Source organism: Vigna unguiculata, chromosome 6 (assembly GCF_037176805.1).
Source record: "Vigna unguiculata cultivar grain cowpea cultivar isolate G323 ecotype 2 chromosome 6, ASM3717680v1, whole genome shotgun sequence".
In the NCBI taxonomy this organism is placed as follows: Eukaryota; Viridiplantae; Streptophyta; class Magnoliopsida; order Fabales; family Fabaceae; genus Vigna; species Vigna unguiculata.
The window spans coordinates 27,389,944-27,404,195 of record NC_140797.1 but is presented as its reverse complement, the minus strand read 5'-3'; the positions used below and the strand labels follow the sequence as shown (position 1 = coordinate 27,404,195).

General features: G+C 37.6%; 1 protein-coding gene and 1 long non-coding RNA gene across 3 annotated transcripts; one reads left to right on the top strand and one right to left on the bottom strand.

Annotated features, from left to right (window-relative positions):
- Positions 1–1,949: 1,949 nt before the first annotated feature.
- On the bottom strand, positions 1,950–8,930 carry LOC114188934 (uncharacterized). Of its 2 annotated transcripts, XR_003605532.2 has the most exons (5): positions 8,728–8,930; positions 8,544–8,604; positions 4,616–4,714; positions 4,426–4,508; positions 1,950–3,006 (listed from the first exon to the last, which is right to left on the bottom strand). It is a non-coding gene; the product is annotated as an uncharacterized LOC114188934 (long non-coding RNA). The 2 variants fall into 2 exon arrangements; XR_014995770.1 differs by lacking the exons at positions 1,950–3,006; positions 4,426–4,508; positions 4,616–4,714 and adding an exon at positions 6,178–6,487.
- A 2,729-nt stretch (positions 8,931–11,659) lies between these two features.
- LOC114188806 (uncharacterized) lies at positions 11,660–12,472 on the top strand. The gene has a single exon (XM_028077450.2). It carries the CDS (start codon positions 11,754–11,756, stop codon positions 12,387–12,389), a length of 636 nt encoding a protein of 211 aa, XP_027933251.1. The 5' UTR covers positions 11,660–11,753; the 3' UTR covers positions 12,390–12,472.
- The last annotated feature ends 1,780 nt before the right edge of the window (positions 12,473–14,252 follow it).

The following is a 14,252-nucleotide window of genomic DNA, read 5'->3' as shown; positions in this document are numbered from 1 at the left end:
TGAAAGGTTGGTCCTTCCGTGTAAGCAAAGTCAGAGGCGCCATTATCTTGGAGAATCCCTCTATGAATCTCCTATAGTAGCCCGCTAATCCCACAAAGCTTCTGATCTCTGTGGCTGACTTCGGACTCTCCCACTTTACCACTGCCTCGACCTTTGCCGGGTCCATTGCAATCCCCTGGGCTGATATCACATGCCCCAAAAACTGAACCTCATCCATCCAGAACTCGCACTTGGACAACTTGGCATACAACTGCTTCTCTCTCAAAACACCAAGCACCAACCTCAGGTGTTCTGCATGTTCCTCCTGAGTCTGGGAGTAGATAAGGATGTCGTCTATGAAGACCACGACAAACTTATCTAGGAAGGGTCGAAAGATCCTGTTCATATAGTCCATGAACACTGCTGGGGCGTTGGTCACGCCAAAAGGCATAACCACATACTCGTAGTGGCCATACCTGGATCTGAAGGTTGTCTTCTGTACGTCATCAGCCTTTACCAAAATTTGGTGGTAATCTGATCGCAGATCTATCTTCGAAAACACCGATGACCCATGCAACTGATCCATCAAGTCGTCTATCCTCGGAAGTGGATACTTGTTCTTGATAGTCATCTTGTTCAGTTGCCTGTAATCCACACACAGGCGTGAACTTCCATCCTTCTTCTTCACCAACAAGACTGGTGCTCCCCAAGGTGAAGTGCTGGGTCAGATGAATTGTTTCTCCATCAGACCTTCTATTTGTTTCTTGAGCTCCACCAACTCTGCCGGAGCCATGCGATACGGGGCCATCGAGACCGGGCCAGTTCCTGGGGCTAGATCAATGGAGAACTCCACCTCTCTACTGGGAGGCAACCCTGGTACCTCCTCCGGGAATACATCCCCAAAATCCTGCACAACTGGTATCACCGACGTCGTTTCTCCTCTCTCCACCTCCATATGTGTGAAGATCATGTAGCACTGCGCACCGTCTTGTAGTTCCCTCATAACACTCTGAGACGACACCAACTCAGGTTCCTCCGCATCGGGAAAAAGTAGCTTCTTCTCCCGACAATCTATCAGGATGCGATTGGTAGAGAGCCAATCCATCCCTAAGATCACCTCCAACTCCTGTAGGGGTAGGCAGATTAAGTTCACTATGTACCTGCGCCCCTCTACCTCCACTGGAAGCCTAGCACACAAGGACGACGTCCTGACCAAACCCGACGCCGGAGTAGACACCGCAAGCTCACACTGCAGCTCGCGCACCGGCAGACCCAACCGTTCCACACATGCATTTGACACAAAAGAGTGTGTCGCTCCAGAATCATATAGCACACAACATCTCATCCCATAAATCACACAATAACCCATAACAAGGTTACCTAAACCTGTAGCCTCTGCTCCGGTCATGGCATATACTCTGCCTGTCGCCTGAGGCTGGTTGCCTCTATCTCTCCGCTGGTGCTGGTGAGGAGTCTGAACTGGAAGGCGTGCTGATGCCCTAGCAAGGTTGGGACAATCCTTCCCAAAGTGGCCCTCCTTGCCACAGTTGTTGCATCTGCGGTAGCCTTCCATACGCGGACAAGCGTACCTCGGGTGGGGTCCTCCACATGTGTAGCACTGCACTCGACCCTGCTGAGGAGGAAGACCCCTAGACCCCTAAGGCTGATGGTGGGGCCTATCGTACGGTCTCCTCCGCTCCTCATGCCTGGGCTTGGACCCAGATGGTCCACCGATCCTCTGAGGCGGCTGTTTCTGCTGTGGGCGCTGGCCTTCCACCTCGTGCTTCATCTTCTCCATCACCCTGGCCTTCTCTACCAGAGCGGCAAAGTCCTTGATGGACAAAGGAGCTACCATCAAGCGGATGTCGCCGCGGAGCCCGTTCTCAAACTTCCTGCATCGCCACTCCTCATCGAGTGGCAGGGTGTAGAAACGGCTGAGGTGTTTGAACCTCTCAGCATACTCTGTAACAGTCTTCCCTCCCTGGGTCAACTAGAGGAACTCCACCTCCTTGGCGTACCAGATGCTGTCGGGAAAGTACTCTGAGAGGAATCTCTCCCTGAAAGCCTCCCATGTCACTGGCTCATCCCTCTCCTCCAGGATGGATCGGGTGCTGCTCCACCAATGCTCCGCCTCCCCTATGAGCATGTAAACTGAGAACGCCAACCTGTTCTCCGCGGGGCACATCTTGGCGTCATAGATGTGCTCTAGGTCCTTCAGCCACTAGTCTGCGGCGTCAAGATTGGTTTTCCCATCAAACTTTGCCGGGTGGTGTTTCAGAAAGTCCTCCAGGCTCCACTCCTTGACTGTAGGTCGTGGTTCAGGACCAAACACAGGGGCAGCCGCCCTGTTCTCCTCCAACTGGCGGAGGGCCTCCATATGCTGCCGATGAGCATCCTCAGCAACTACCCTCGCAGCCGCCATCTACTGCATCACAGCCTGCTGCTGCTCAAGCGATGCCGCCTGTCGCTGCATAGACGCCTCATGCTGTTGCATCATCGCAGCACTCTGCTGCACCATAGCTGCTACCATTGCCTCTATGGCTCTGGCGATATCCGGTGCGTCCCCCTGAGATGATTGAGAAGCTCGACGAGGAGGTGCCATAGTCCACTGGCACACAGAAAATCACTTGGTTAGGCTTGATAAAGGCAAGAATTTTAACTAAACACTCAGAGACACACAGAGAAAGCTAAGCGGACAACCCAAGTCCACAGACCTAAGGAATGACCGCTCTGATACCATAAATGTAACGCCCCATTTAATTTAATACATAAAATTAAAGGAAACGTCACACAGAGATAATCAACAATGTAGTCCGGGGGTTCATACCATCACCCCTACAAAACCAGGCACACCATGATGCCAACAAAAACAGGATAACAGTTTAACTAAGAGTTTACAATCCAAAGACAACGAGTACAGGGGCCATAGCCCTAAAGAAGACATGAAGAAGAGAAGTGTAAGATCCAGCCCAGACGGCTAAACGGTGGAATCACCATTCCCTTGTTGACCACGAGAACTTCGCCCATCTGCTCCCATCAACCAAGTCGATGATCATCGCAAGAAAGAACAGCCACATACAACACAACCAAGCAACGAAACGGGTAAGCTAGAGCCAACAACATATGCATCATACAGTCAAAAGTATTTTCATCATCTCACATCCATATAATCAACCAAACATGTTATGACTCTCATTCAAATACACTACGACTCGACTCGACTCATCCGGATACGTATAACTTAGTCGGATTCAGCGGATGCTTGCACTTGTGGTGGATATCCCTGCTCGACTCTGAGCTGCTCATCTCCGAGCTATGTGTTACAAGTGTTACAATGAATCAAATCTCCCTCACCACAAGGTTAGCCCTTAATGAATTTTAGGCCTCCTGCTACTCTCACCACAGGAGTCAGTCTGCTCTAAGTGAGACTAACTGGCCCCTTAGAGTGTCAGGATGCAGTCCTTACCTGGAATCCTTACCTAGTTATATAGATGGGGCACCACCATGGGCACCCACTAACAGGGGCCATGGAATTACGTCCCGACCACTGAAGTGCAGCCCTGGAGGTCTCACCTAGAGACCCCGAGGAATTACACGCTGACACGAACAAACATTCATATACAATCAGGGATTCATACATACATTGCACATGAGGTTTCAACCCAAAACCCACAACAAAACTCCATTTCTCATATGTTGAATCATTACCAATTCGTTATTCTCGATCATGAGTAAGGTGTTTCTCCTCATGCCAATCATACCAAAGCTTTGCCAACCGCCAAGATTCATTATTGCTCATACCAGGTTTGTGACCCCACACACATACATATGTAACCAACTCATCATATCCAAGTCATGTATAGATTATGCCAACTTTCATGCCAAACCTATCATTTGTAATCTAGGGATCATACGACGTATACCTCATACTCCATTACATACCTATCACTCATCATGCATTCATACCCAACCCAAAACAGACCATTCAAGAACAAACAAATATTCAATCACCGCACTGTCTCGCCCAGCACCTCGCTCAGGCTGAGGGGTCTCGCTCAGGCGAGACAGTCTCGTCCAAACGAGTCCCCTTCCGCCTAGGCGAGGGCTCAACAGGAACAAGTAAGCAACGCGGGATCTCGCTTAAGCGAGATCCCTCTCGCCTGGGCGAGTTGTGTGCTCGCTCAAAACGCACCCTGGTCGCCCAAGCGACCACTCGCACAGAAAGCTCTGGGCGAGCCTCTGCACATCTCGCCTGGGCGAGTCAAGCTCGCCTGGGCGAGTCTATCAGTGTCCGCCACTGTTCTCACCTGCAAATCGCATTCACGCACCCAACAGAGGTTCCAGCCAAAACCAGACATTCATAGCAATGCACAAACTCAGAGGATTCACAAACCATGACAATACAAGTTGAGCACATCACGCAAGAAAGGTTCTAGCTTCCCTTACCTGGAATAAGCTAGCAACACGACCCGACACGCCCTCGCTACCGAACGCACGAGCACAACAGCTTCAAGGAACGAACGGGAGAACTGGAAAGATAGCGAGACAGAAGCACAGTATGGGTCACTTGGAACCCTAGCTATGAAAGCAACAAAATGAACGATAGAGACAAGTATGGGCTAGCCACAGTACTTACTTGGAGTAGGAGGCAACTTCGAACTAGCTCAACAACAGTAAGAACCTAACTCTAGCAGAACGAATTCTTGGTGCACTGAGGAAGGTGACGGCTACGGTTCTGAAAGTGAAGAGAGTGTGTAATTAGGGCAACATGGACAGCTCTTAACCTATGGGCCGACCTTTAGGCCCAATACTGTAGGGCAGCCCTTAAAGAAGGCATAATTAAAATAGGGTCTTACAATATATGTATTAAGATATGAATAAACCAATTATATTCATAATCCATGTACTTAATTTTAAAAAAGATTGTAAATTTATACTTATACTCGTACTCGTATTTATATTAATTTAAAGATTTTTTATATAAAAAAAAAAAAGAAAATGATGGATTCACGCCCTATCCCACCTACAAGTCACCAATGTTTAGTCGTCACACGTGAAAAAAGTTTCGGTTTAGAAAATAGGTAATAGTTTGGTCATAAACCAGCCACAGGTTTAAATAACACCCACCTATTCCAAAGGAAACTTGTGGTTTTCAGTGACTTACACTATCCAAACGCCCTCTATTCAATTTCAAACATTAATAATTTAATAATTGCTTTCAACTATAAATGTTAAAATAATCAATTTGGCACGATGCCCTTTTCTCAAACCCTAACTAACTATTTATATTAAATTATTACAATTTCAAAGCTCGAATCTTCCTTAAGAGTCAACGAATAATGCAAACTATATGCCTCTCTGGGTTATTTTAATTGAATGTTTTCTATAAAAATAAATAAATTTATGGTTTGCTTTCTTTAATGAGTTTAGATAAAAAAGCTTATTAATTCAACGTAGTTAAACTTGCATGTACATGTGTATAAGTACGGTTTGTTGATTCAAGAAACACGAAAGCAGTTCAATGTAATTAATTAAATATACTTAGCCCTCGTTTGTTTTTATTTTGTAGTTTTTTCATTTTTATTTATCAAAAATTTAAAATTGTCGGTTTTAATTTTTATAAAATGTATCACTGGCTTTAATTTTTGTAAGATTTTAGGTTCTTTTTTATTATTTTAAAATTTAAAATTATTAATTTTGGTTTCTTATATTTTTTTAACATATATAGCATATCATATAATATTATTGATAACAAATAATAATTTTAAATTTTAAAAGGAGTAAATATTGAGAATTTTTTTTTTACCGTAAACAAAATCAAAATACATTCGCTATATATAATTAAAAATATTTTTAACTCTACTTTTTATATTTATTTTCTTATATTCATTTTTCTACTGGTCTACTGTGTTTTTATTAAATAAGTTATTATTGAATAATCATATAAATTGAGTTAAGGCCTAACTTGTAGTAAAAAAATGTAAAGGTTCAACAAAGTTTAAGCCCAAATAACTTTTATACTACCAATTCTTTTTCTTCCAACATACCAACTTATTTTAAAACTATTCTCATGAAAATATTTTTTTAATGTGTTTTTTTTAGTTATCATTTTAGTAGAATATAGATGTAGACGCTCATGTGTGTGGGTGTGACATCCAATTTAATAGATAAATTTAATAAATAAAAGTCGCATAATCATAATAAAATAGGGTCAAAGCATAAACATATCAAAATTAACCTTTTACAGTAATTCAAAATATACTGAATGAAGAGTACTAAGGCAGAAAACGTATGCCATAAACAAAATTTAACCAAAACAGTTTAAACTGGAAATTTGATCACAAAACAAGGAATTACATATAAAATAGTACTTCAAAAGGAGCTCAACAATGAGCTAAAACTAACACCGTAGCCAAACTAGACTGCAACATTTTCATCATCACTGCGATTGCCAGGGATTTCCATATCTGCTCACACCAACATTGGTGATCATTGCAAAAAGGAAAAACTAAACACAAAAAGAAACAAACACAAAAAGAAAGAAGGCTAAGCTAGTATATTTAAGAATTCATACGTAAATATAGTTACATAAGTACATCACTCAAGAAACACATATATGGAGAAAAGAAACAACAACTCACAAAGTTTTCACTCAATTAAACACTCAACTGACTCTTGACGCCATATTTGGATTATGCGCTTGATATAAAATTCTAAGGAAGTATGCACCTACATTGATTTCTAAACTCTGCAGAGTCTAGTCACAAGGGGTTATCACCCAATAAATCACAAGGTTAATCCCAATATATCTCAGGCTCAAACTCCTCCCAAGACTAGGATCTCCTGCCACTCTCACCATATAATCACTCTACTCCACGTGAGTGTGAGTGATTATTAGAGTTCATAATACCTTCCTTATCTAGACATCTCATATATCAAGGCATACACTAACCATACCATCACCAAGAATTTCCCTTAAAACTCTTTTACCATCAACCAACCAACCAAGTCATGTTTCATTTCACCAAACACATCAATTTTAGTCTCATTACATCGCATAATACATACATGGTATCATATTTTGTGCTCTAAGGAGTAAATCAATCAATCATGGAAGCAACCAAATAATCAAGATAATTCTGCTATCAATCTCGTTCAAGCTAAAGAGCTCTCGCTCAGGCGATAAGAGAGCATTGTGAGGTTTTGGGACTCGAATTAACTTGGATTTATTTTGTATACAATTCTTCATTATGATTTTACTAACTTATTTATTCATTGTTAATAGGAATTAAAAGAGCGCAATGATGAATTAAGTAATAGATTTGGAAAGAATCAACTTGAGACATATTTGGAGGAACCAAATCTAGGTTTTCGATTTTTGGAGCACATGGATGTGTTGGAATGGTGGAAAAATAATAGTCTAAGATTTTCTAAGCTATCAATAATGACTAGAGATCTGTTAAGCATTCCAATAACAATTGTGGCATCAGAATCTTCTTTTAGCATTGGGTCTCAAATCCTTAACAAATATAGGAGTCGACTCTTACCCGAGAATGTCGAATCCAATATTTGCATTTCTAGTTGGAAGCATGGTTTTGTTGAGGATAATTATTTGATTCTTACTTTCTATTATTTTTATTGTAAAGTAAATTCATTCATACTTATTATTTATTTTTTTTGTTTGAATGTGCAAAAGATGTAGAAAATATTAGTTACCAAAATGTGGTGGTAAATGAAGGGTCCTCCGTTGTTGCTTCCAATGTTATAAGCATGGAAGATGAAGATGTTTTCTTGGACTGTTTTTTATTTGAACTTTGTTGGTTTGGTGTTTTCATGTTCTAGGACCACTTTATGGACTCTTTTATGTTGTTTATTGCACTTGATATGATGTCCAGGACTTGTTTGTTACACTTGTTTTAATGCTCCAAGACTTCATTTTATGGAGTGTTTTTTTATGTTGTTTATTGCACTTGTCTAGATTTTGGTTTATTACACTGCTATAATGCTCCAGGAATTGTTTTACTACATTGTTTTATGTTGTATGACTACTTTAAAATGCTTTTAAGTTAAAAAATAAAAATAATGTCCCAATTGTGCGGGTCAGCCCGCGGGCCAAGTGATGTGTGGGGCGGGCCAGTGATTGCAGCCCACATAATTTGTGCGGGCCGAGCCAGGCCATCCTACGATGTGCGAGCCCCATGTGGGCTAGGCCTTAACGGGCCAGCCCGGCCCGCGTAGCCACCTTTATTTGCGAGTTTTCGCTTAAGTGAGACCTTCTCGCCTGGGCGAGATTTCTCTTCGCTCAAACTGAGGCACGTCCCATAAGCGACAACTCGAGCAGAAACCTAGAGAGTTTTCTGCTATTCTTGCTTAAGCAAGGGTTGCTCTCTTGGGTGAAAACACCATGTTCCTCCCTTACTCACGCATGCAACATCAAACATTCAAAACCAAACAGTATTTCAACGTTTCCAGACAACCACAACAACAAGAAAGCATTATAAGCATGAAATAAAATTAAAAATAGGTAGATATTTAAAAACATGAAAAACACTAGCTTCCCTTACCTTATTTCTGAAAGCTAACATAAGGAACCCTTAGTGGAAGGAGTACCAAGACTTGGAGTAGCTTAAAGAGTTGAAAACAAAGACAAAGGCACACGAAACTGAGACCACACAACTATTTACATGGAGCTAGAGCTTCCAAACAGAAAAGAACTAGAAGGAAACTTGAGTTTCGAGTTCTACTTACACGAAGGAAGAGTTTGATTAGCTCAAGGGAATATCTCGTTGTGCCCTAAGAGAACTTTTGGTTGAGAATAAGAGAGAAGGTAAGTGAGCTGTTTTTGAAAAAGGAAGAAAAATGAGAAGCGAAAAGGGGCAGTTGGGGGTTCAGGGGATAAGGGTGTCGGCTATGAGCCCTTACAAAATTAAAGTTGAGCCCATAATGATAAAATAAAAGTGGGTCAGTGTGGGTGTGTGGATCTGTTAGTAATATTTAAAGGCAATATTAAATTTGATAAATGTTAATAGTGTAGCTATTTGTTTATGCAATTTTATCTTAATATCATAACGTTATGATAATTATTTTTATCATGTAATACATGGATGCAGGTGTTCATGATAACACTTCCACTAGTTACATAATAAGAAAATTATTTTTCAAAAAAATATTCATCAACAATTGTTCCTTATAAAATTAGTATAAAATTTAAATTTAGTTTTAGTCCTCTTTGTCTTCAAATTTAAATTGACGTATTTGAATTGTAATTTGAAAAAAAAAAATGCTTTTGATCGTTTTGTTAAATACATGAAGTTAAATTAACTTTATATTTTCTTTTTTTAATTTTCTCCTGCACAAACAATACGAAAATGTACTTTATTTTTATTACTAATTTAAAATTATTATAAAAAATATTTGTAGAGTTTTTTTAGTCAGCTAAATATTTAAGTATACATGTTAAAACATTAATATTAACTTATAATTGGCTATGCTTTTTAATTTTCAACATAAATCCAAAATTAGTTACATATTAAGATTTATATTAACATTAATATAAGGATTATTTCATGGTTAATATTAACATTTAATATTAAAATTAAATTTTAATTTAATAATTACATTGGACAATTATTAAAGACTATCTACTCATTTATTTTAATTATTAATGAAGTTCAAACAAAATTAATATAATTAAATAATTCTCTTTGAGTTGTCTAACATAATAAATATTACTAGGAAACATAAATTAAGTAAAGCTTCATAATATTTTATTAACAACTAAAAAACTGTAACTAATTATAATATTTTTAATTTTAAAATACTCATAAATTTGAATAATGATATATGTATATACCACCTTACATTATACCCATATGTTATGATGGGTCAAAACATTTCTATTTATTCATTTCTTACCTTTATAAAGAAATAATATTTGGAATGTACAACTCACTACATAGACTTGTATTAAGTTGTCAAAAATAAAAAATACACTTGTATTAAAAAATGAAAAAGTTTGAAATGCACAAATATAGTTTGCAAGAAAGAGAAAAATCTTTTTGGTCTATTGGTCAACTTTGTGATCACCGGCTTTTGTTTTCCGTCAAAACACGCACTGTTTCTTAAAAAGCTTACGTCTGTTCATTCGTCATAACGATTGTGTTTATCATAAAAAATAATTACTTCTTTCTCCGAGTTGTATAAGAACTTCTGGAAAAAAAAAAAATACTAGAAATTTTGTATTAACATATTCTAACATCATACGTGGGTTGTTTCTTATATAAGTTCTTTAATATAGGTTCTCTAACTAAAGTTGTAAAGTTGTAATAAGTAGAGATATTTTTTAACATTAAAGTGAGAAAGGCAGTGATTGGAATGGAAGAACTAAAAGTAAAAAGAAAAATTAAGAAATTGATGGAAAATTTGAAAGAGAAACTATATTATATACAAAAAAAGAAAATTAATATTTGACGTTATCTATAAACCTCCTTAAAAATTATGTGCGCTACTTTTTAATAAATATTTATAGTTATTTTAAATTTTGGATTTTTTCATTCAAAGACTTTTGGACACACTTAATTTTTTAATCATACAATTTCGAATTTCACACATTGTAGAAAATACCCGAATTCTATCTCTATTATAATTTTGTGACGGTAAAAGACGGTCATTAAAAGTTAAACTAAAAGATGATTCAACTTTACAATTAAAATTAAAGAAATAATTCATCAATTTAAATATACAATCTACTAAATCAAATTTGACAAAAATGGATACAAACAATGCAAATTTTTTCTTAAATTTTTAAGCAATAATTGTTAGTCAAATTCCATGTTAAATTTATCATGTTTGTATTCCTATAAAAAAAAAATTAGTCCATTTCATCCATGTCATCAAGCCATTCGTCTTATCCCCAGCACTTAAAAAGTTTCCATAGATTTTTCTTGAGAGGAACGGTTTCATAGTTGTTATACACCATTTATTTTGTTGACCATGGTAAGTTGTTATATACCATAAAGAATATTCGAGAATCCTTTGTTTTTTCTTCATTTAGTTAGAACCTTCGACCATAAATGTCTAAATACATGGATCACACAGTAGGAAAAGTAGGCAATCCCAACGTAAACATCGAAGAACAAAAACATAATAAACTTTTAATTTCATAGTTTGAATATTTTATTTTAATTTTGTCTCTGCCAATAATTTATATGCGTGCTTCTGAAACTGACCAAACATGAGAATCAATGTTAGGTATACCATGTTGTCTCAAGACAAACCTTGAAAGACCCCACCATCATTGGAATCCAGAAGCATGGTGTAATATAGTTTGAATATAACCATTAGAATACAAGATCAAGGTTTAACAAACCCTAATCCTTATGTGTTAAATCTTCAACAAAGAAAAAAATGAAAACCCTTATCTTCGAAGAATGGTGATTTGTGATTGTGGCAAGTCTAACAGAAGAGTGTACCAAAAAAAAAAAAATCAAAATATTCAAAGCCGGCATGGTTGACCAGACCCCACCGACCCTTCCACGCCTTTCACAAACAACCCTAATAGACTGCATCAAAGTCAAATTTATTCAAAGTCAGCCATTGCCTTCACCATGAATATATATATATATATATATATATATATATATATATATATATATATATATATATATATAATATATCATTGTTTATGTATAATATTCATCATTCTTACACCTTGTTTACTCATCAACACAACAACACAACCATATTTTCTCAAGATTTGTTCTACCTATAGTAGAATGGGAAATGCAGCTGTGACTCCATGCTTTCACCAAAAGAGTTCATCAGAATTATTGTTGTCATCGAAACTTATATTCTGGGATGGTAGCACGAGATGTCTGAAGGGTAAGCATGTGGCTGGTGAGATCATGTTCGAGTTCCCAGATAAGGTTGTTTGCCATGCAGATTCTTTCTTCATAGGACACCCAATTCCTGCTTTAGCATTAGAAGATGAGTTGATGGAAGGTGAAGCCTATTTCGTTCTTCCCATTCAGTTCTTCACATGCAAAACCCTTTCTGTCTCTTCACTCTTGTCTTTGGGATCATCCCCTAACAAGGCCTCTATCAAATTTGGGGAATGCGCTTTTGAGTACTTGAAAGGGTCCAACGGAAGGGTACTCATAAAGGTCATGCCTCAGTTCATCACAATGCTCATCAATAGAGGTAAACGATGCAACCCCACCACCACTCACAACAACTTTCTCTGCAGCACTCCTGAGTTGAAAAAACATTATCAAATGCTTGTGAAGTCTAAGGATCAGGTTTGGTCACCTAAGCTTGAAACCATTTCGGAGCACAAGGTTCGGTTTTCACCACGTAGATTGATAGGTTTAGAATGGAAGGAAAAGGAAAAGACAGAGGTTGTTTCTTCTTGATAATTTTCATGTATTTTCAGTAGATGTTTGAAATTTGTACACTTATACATTAAAAATAGATACTTCAACTAATTACGGCACCAGTTTTGTTCATAGTTTTGTGGAAGTTATTTGATGATGAAAGTTGTTTCGAAAGTAGTCAAAATTGATGTACTGAAATAAAGCTTGAATGATTAATTCATTCCCCCTCCCCCGGTTTTGGAGTCAGAAACATGGTCTAAATTAATGTTCGCAACTGCGGCGTAATCATAATTTCGCTGCATTAATCTATTTTCTTGAAATTTTCATATATAGCAGAAAAGATCTTGATAAGTCGCAGCAGCAAGAAGAATACATTATACAAAGACTTGTTAGTTATTGATCTTGTAGATGCACTAGATTTGGTATCACCCATCTTATAGTATTACTCGTACTCAAATATGCTTAACTACGAAATTTTAATGGAGTCCAGTACATTAGTTTTGGTATGAATATTAGAGAACACTAGAAAACACTATACATATCTAGCTGGTGGAAAAACTTAAACGAGATATGTGAAGAAGGCGAAGAAGGGAGATATGACTAGAATATAAAATGGAAAGTCAGGTTGGGATCTAGGATCAAATTTCGTAAAGATATATGGGTAAAAGACGCTTCTTTAATTAGGTTCCCTAGATTATACGAGAGTTCAACTATTAAGGATAAAATAATAAGGGAGTTCGGATACACAAAATTACAAAATTTAAATATAGAGGAAAAATGTGACATGCATTACTTATTCTAGAGTTTAAAGGTGTCCCATTAGCACAATATTTTACTTGGAGGGAATGTTAGATAGGGTGGCAAAGAAGAAAAACTCTATTTCTCAATATCTCATTTTGTACACAAATAACACCATTTGATACATTATAAGTGTCAATTTCAAATGGAATATTTACTTATTATTGACACTTATCAATGACTATGGAGGAAGCCTTGCAAAAAATGAAAATTGACTTGGCAGAACAACTACGAGAGGAGATGGGAAAAAAACAGGAGTAGATTAGACAAGAGCGTCAAAAGATGAGTCAAAAGCGGCAAACGATGATGGAAGCATTTGACAAGCGGCTAGAGAGCTTACTAATCTCACAAAAGATCCCCATTATAGTACAACCTGACCTTTCTCCTATTGTCTTAGTCAACACTAAAGAGATTTGTTTAGTTGCACCTGAAACCGGGGGTAACATTGGCTTCGAGTGCCAATGTGACTTGCACATATTGGTTCATTATGTATCTCCCCCTAGTTGGTGCCCACAAGAAGTGCTTTTAAGGTTCCACCATGTTACATGGTGAGTGTCTCCCCTCTCATTTGGTACAAGTTATGGTGGAGACTATATATTATGGTGATGTTGCAATTCCTATACAAATATCAGAGGTTGGTATTGTATTGCAAGCATTAATTGAAAACTTTCATCATCTAGCCAAAACATCTCGTGAGGATAACACCATACATTGAATCAATTTGTATATCCATATATATATATATATATATATATATATATATATATATATATATATATATATATATCCTAACTAATTCCATGTTTGTTTTATGTGTAGCAACATTTAACAGAGTTGCATGTATCACAAAATTTAAAGGAACTAGTAGCAACATTAGTGGAGGTTATTGCAACCATAAGTGCAAAGGCAACTTTGATTCCTTGGGATGCCGCTATTTTTGGCCTAGATAGCGAGCTTAGCAATCAATGAGGATTTAAACATATCTGTTCTGCAATTATGGATGATGTAATGTGTGTTTTCATTATCAAATTAGGTACTTGCATGATTTGTATTTGGAAGCGGGAAAGGATGACACATGGATTTATAGACCCTCATTTCATGACT

Excerpts from the sequence above, each read along its gene's own strand:
- LOC114188806 (XM_028077450.2), top strand. The coding sequence starts at position 11,754 with ATGGGAAATGCAGCTGTGACTCCATGCTTTCACCAAAAGAGTTCATCA.